This window comes from Syzygium oleosum, unplaced genomic scaffold (genome assembly GCF_021117445.2).
Source record: "Syzygium oleosum isolate NSW1041296 unplaced genomic scaffold, Sole_v2.1 Sole_v2.01, whole genome shotgun sequence".
Taxonomy (NCBI): domain Eukaryota; kingdom Viridiplantae; phylum Streptophyta; class Magnoliopsida; order Myrtales; family Myrtaceae; genus Syzygium; species Syzygium oleosum.
This window is the reverse complement of record NW_026607485.1, coordinates 38,364,495-38,370,495: the sequence shown is the minus strand read 5'-3', so window position 1 is coordinate 38,370,495 and position 6,001 is coordinate 38,364,495. Positions and strand designations below refer to the sequence as shown.

Below are 6,001 nucleotides of genomic sequence, written 5' to 3'. Positions count from 1 at the left end.
ATGGATAATGAGATGTCCCATGTTCATGGTGGTGGAATACCATCTCCATCTGGTTGGTCCACCGGTTTTTCTCAAACTAATGATCCCTTCGATGATAATTCGGAACAACAATCGAGTTCGACGTTTCCCCAAATGATCCCCGCTCCGAATTTCGTCCCTGAGCCCTGTATTATTGGGCAGGGTGGAGGGCAAACTGATAGTAACCAGTTCGGCCCTGAGATGAGCCAAATGCTAGATGACCCGTTTAGGAATCTCGGCCATCGACGCGCCCATTCCGAGATTCTGACCCGTGCTCACAATGGCATCAACTTCGATGGTGATCTCAGTGCTCTGGGGGGCGGTTTCCAGCCTTTCTTTTGTGATGAGAACGAGGAGCCCGACTTGTATGGCATATACTTGGATATGAATAGACTTAATACATCGTCTGCTATGCCACCTATGTTTCAGGTGGGAGAACCATCCTCTGCGGCTGCTGCTGTTCTCCCTCCTCCTCTTCCTCCTCCTTCTGCTGTTGCTGCACCGTTAGCTGCAGCTACCGGATCGGCATTGGGGCTTGGGTCAGGTTCTGCTGACAGTTCAGCAGGCGAGAGACCCAGGGTGAGGCACCACTACAGTCAGTCGGTGGATGGGTTGATGACTATCAACCCGGAAATGCTCGCTTCAAGCTCCGAGGGGCCCTCAGGAGTGGAGAGAAAGAAGGCTCTTTCGTCTGCTAAGCTCGCCGAGCTGGCCTTGGTCGACCCGAGGCGTGCCAAGAGGTGTAGTTATCTCTCTTGAACCCTGTAGCTGTATTAGATACTCTTCGTTCATGTTCCAACGAATATTTTCATGTGGTTTCACTTCTATATAATGGAATAAAAATGGTTTTCTTTAGGTTATTGTATCATATCTTCAGATATTATAGTAATGGCTTTGGTGGTCTTAGGATCCTGTCGAACAGGCAGTCGGCTGCGAGGTCGAAGGAGCGGAAGTTGCGTTACATTGCGGAGCTCGAAAGGAAGGTGCAGACCCTGCAGACTCAAGCCACATCACTGTCTTCTCAGTTGACCCTCTTGCAGGTACACTCTAGTCAACTTGGTTAATTACTATACGTTTAATTATAGATAATTGATGGTGCAACATATTAATAACATTGTAATGCTTGGTCTTCTAATTTGTTCAGTGACCTTATTCTCTTTAGGATATGGATCTTTCCCAAACTATTTTGGATTATAACATTGACAATCATGTCCTTTTATTACAGAGAGACACAACCGGTCTGAGCAGCGAAAACCATGAGCTGAAGTACCGGTTGCAAACTATGGAGCAACAGGTTCAATTGCAAGACGGTAAGCATCGCCGTGTCATACCTCAACTCTGAACGGCCCTTTATGATGCTTAGGGCTTCGTTGGATTTCTTACATAACGTTTACAATTTCTAGTGGAACTTTTCCTCCCACTATATACCTAACTAGATATTGTATGTTCCCGTTGTTTTCTCAACAGCACTGAACGATGCGCTGAAGGACGAGATCGAACATCTGAAGGTGCTGACTGGCCAGGCCATGCCCAACGGTGCACCAGCCATGATGCATTTGGCTCCTTTTGCACCACGCCCGCTGTTTTATCCTCCTAACAACAGTGAGCCGCGCCCTGTTATGGCTGCGCAGCAGCTTCAGCAGCTGCAGATTGAGCCATCGGAGCTGCAGCGTCCATTTCAGGTTCAGTATCATCAGCTGCCTCTTCAACTTCAGCCGCCACAGCTGCAACAACCAACCGGTGACTTCAGCTTTCGTGGGCCCGTGCACTTGGCGATCCAGGGTGACAACCATGCTGCGGATAATTCTTCTACTATGAGGAACTGAGCAAAAGCCCATGGCGCTACAGCACATTCAAAGACTCGATATTTTTCTTTGTGGCGCTGTAGCACGTACAAAGACTCAATAATTTTCTGTCGTTATTTTCGGATATTATCGTACTTTCCATTTGGACATTGTTGTCTTTTCATGTCGGGTGTTGTGGTACTTTTAATTGGACATTTCTCCTGCCATTTCTAGTTCCCCGTTTCCGATATTATCATACTTTTTATTGGTTATCCTATTTTGTTATGGGTATGGTTCAAAGTCGGAACTTTCACAGGTCCATATAGTTCTATGTTGTTATTTCCTGATATTATCTTGCTTTCTATTTGACATTGTTCTCTGTTGTAATTTCAAGTACTATCGTACTCTCAGTTGGACACTTCTTCTGCACTTTCTAGTTTTTCCCTCTGGGGGAACTCTTTTCCCGTAATCCCATAATTTTAGACCCATCAATCTGCTATTATTTATTGTTTTGGTTGTCCGATTTCGTTATCGTCATGGTCTGAAATCGAAATTGTTACTGTCGTGGATGTGCCTAATAACGTCCCAATTGTATGGTTGTTTTTACCAACCTTAGGTAGTGACTGAAGTTATCTCTTTTTCTCCACAGTTCATCACACCGATTGATACTTGTCAAGCTATTACGTTGTTGACTTATCTTGGAAGACATGTGGTTCCTTCACATTCCTCTTCATTCTGCAGATGCTTTGGTGGTTGTTGAAGTTGTGTTGCAGTGCCAAATAACTTCCTTTACTATATATATTGCAACTTCATCTCCTGTATCAGATTGCAAACCGAGTTGTAAAATTACTTCCATATGGTAGTTTTGTTCCTTGGAACTTTGAAAAGTTACAACTAAACATGTGGCAAAACTAATAATCACTGCTTTGAGAAAACTTATTGTTGTTCTACAGAAGTATAACTATTTACTTTGATGGTTACAATTTAGAGAAGGGGGAAGGTTTTATCAAAGATCTCCCGTCGGCAAGGACTTTTATACCCGAGTACCGGCACTCTGGGAACTTTGCTACTCCATTTCCAAGCAGAGTAATTCCTCATCGGATATTCATTCGAGTATCTTGAGCATACGAAGCTACTTCCGATAGTAAATTGGAACTTCCTATATGAAATATACTAAGTCTAAATGTACATCCCAAAAACAACTAGAAAAAGAGATGACACAGCCGTCTTTTCACAAGAACGACGCAACCTCAAATATAATCAACGACCTGTTATATATATATATATCTCAAACCACATATATTTCAGATAAACTAGCATATTGGTTACAATATCAGAGTTTCTATAATCCACAAGAAAAGAATATATATAACTAGAACTCAGCCAACGCCCAAAAACTATACCCAAAATCTAACTCCCAAAAATCCCCGTGATAGCGTTCACGTATTAACAGCAGCTAGCCGAGAAACTTGGAAAAACATGAAAGATGAGCAATCACTATGCATGTATTCAAAGTAATACCAAAACTTCAAAACCCAAAATCACGGTATGAAATATATATCAAATCACATATGAGTTGTTTCATTTCAATAAAGTTTTATACAAGTCTGAAATACTCATTTAAATCCATCATTACAATTCAAATATCAACGGTCAAGTCCATCGATAAATCTCTATGAAAACCATGTTAATGGTCCATTCCATTGACTAATAGTTTGCTCAATATACTACCATGGTCACGACACAACACATTGTGACAAGGTGATCAAGATTCCCTCCTTGGCAAGGTCTCCCCTACAAAACTAGTGCCTCGGCCCATAAATATATTCTAAACTGGTATACATACCTCGAAACCCCTACCTAGGTTCACAACCAAATCGAGCATTAAACAATCATTTTCCAATAATCTACAATTCCAAATCCATAAACCATTTCATAAATCATAATATGTTTTCATAACTATTTCATAATCCATTTCATAAATCACGTTCACAAATTAATACATATACGTAAACTGTCACAACACATTTCATAACATGTTTTCTAAACCATTCTCAAATAACCGAAAGGTAGTGAATACTCGATCCCGTTTTATGCAACAAAAATGCACTTTTAAGTTCAATATATACAAAATCATTATTACTTGAAGGCATGAGTTTTACAAAGGTAGAGATAGCAACACTTACCTGAGAATACCCAAAACTGACAACACGCAACTAAACGAGTTGACGATCTTGTAATCCTAACAATTAAACAAGAATCGACGCCAAAATCAACTAAAATACTACAATAACTATGAATGGTTATAATAAGCTTAAACGCTAACAAAACGACTCCTTAATCGAACCTTGTAGTTCAAAATTCACAAAGCCTCAAACTTGTGCCTTAACCCCAAATATTACTAGTAGATGAACAAAGGGTGTGAGCATTTACCGTGCATTGCAAATCGAAGTTGAATCAGTTTGGTGAGGTCCCTGTGGTGAGAACTCCCTTTTCTTTCTTCCTTTCCTTTCCTCTCTCTCTCTCTCCTTTCATTTTCTTATGTTTTTCCCGAGCTCTCGGCTCTTATATAAGCTAAAGAGTCCAACTTTTTGCTTATTTTTATTTTTATTTTTTAAAAGTGGGTTCCGTCACTAACCTTTTAACCTGGTCAAAAAAGGTACAAATATTACACTAAAAGTTATTAACTTTAGGTAATTTTGAAAAATCGCTATTATCTCGACAAGTTACTTAACAAAGTGGTAAAATGACAGATCACTGATAAGAGAAATTGCTACCTCTATGTTGGAAAGGCCTTTTTTTCGCTTTGCTAGGAACTATTAGAGAGAGCTGCTTGTCAATGTAAATATATTACTGTCAGGTTTATTACTTATTATTCTATAGTTTCAGAAAGTTGGGTTTATATATGTAAGCCTCGTCTATAAATACTTCTTTTGATCTCAATAATAGAGATTTTCTCTTTTACCAACAACAATTACAACTAATAATCCTACAGGCCTAATACCTTAAAACCCCCAAACTTTAAGTTCGGTTCCAATTCTAACCTAATTTTTTTTTGTCCCATAAAAAACCCCAAACTTTATATCAAGTCTCAATTCTACCTTGAACCTTTTTTTGTTTCATGAAAACCCTCAACTTTAGGTCATGTCCAATTTTAACCTATTTTTTTAAGTCTCATAAATAACCATCAACTTTTACTTGAATCACAAATCTGATTCCGTTAATTGTCCCTCCAAAATTTCTCATTAACATCCGAGATATGGAAAACTCCCACGCACGAGTTATTTGAGTGTCTCGAGCCTAGTGTCCCGAGCTCAAGCTCTTCGACCACTAGAGATAGAACAATCACAAGCACGAGAGATTGCATACCAAGTGCAAAATCGAAGATTCCCGAATGAGATGGAAGGAAGACTTTCTTAAGGGGAAAAGTGTTAAAAAAAGGCATAAACCTTTTTTTGGTGCCAATTCAGTCATAAACTTTTTGCATTTGTGCCAATTCAGTCATAAACCTTTTTTTGGTGCCAATTCAGTCCTAAACCTTTTATATTTGTGTCAAATCAGTCCTTCGACATGTGAATAGTTATTAGCCAGAAGGACTGAATTGGCATTAATGCACAAGTTTAGGACTGAATTGACACAAATGCAAAAGGTTTAGGACTGAATTAGTACAAAAAAAAATTTAGGACTAAATTGACACAAATACAAAAGGTTTAGGACTTTTTTGACACTTTTCTCCTTTCTTAAGAGTAAGTGCAATTGAAGAAAACCAACCCTAATTGCTCTAGTCTTTACCCAAGTTTCAGATCCAAGAGGACGTCGTTTGAGCTTATGTGGAAATTCACTTCCAAAAGACGTCTTCTTGGGTTTGGAAGAAAACTAGAGCAATGACATTGAAATGCCACGTAGAATCACAAAAGGCACATTTAATCGGAGGGTTAATGAGGATAGATTTAAGACTCATATAAAAGTTTGTGATTTTTTATGAGATAAAAAAATGATTTTTTTTAGGGCATTAGGCCAATCCTACGTGGTAACTTAATAATATCGCTATGAACTTACGGACTTCTGCTTGGGATACACTCATTGTAACAATTTGAGACAATAACAGAATTTGGCTCGTCCGGAAATAAGCTACCCGCTCATTGCTCGATTATGATTGACGAAAACCCAAATGTAAACTGCTTAGTTATTACGTAAAA

General features: G+C 39.2%; 1 protein-coding gene across 1 annotated transcript; it reads left to right on the top strand.

Annotated features, from left to right (window-relative positions):
- On the top strand, nt 1-1,957 carry LOC115681279 (probable transcription factor PosF21). The gene is made up of 5 exons (XM_030605181.2): nt 1-521; nt 576-758; nt 926-1,058; nt 1,244-1,328; nt 1,486-1,957. Exons 1-5 carry the CDS (start codon nt 1-3, stop codon nt 1,842-1,844), a joined length of 1,281 nt encoding a protein of 426 aa, XP_030461041.1. The 3' UTR covers nt 1,845-1,957.
- Nucleotides 1,958-6,001: the final 4,044 nt, after the last annotated feature.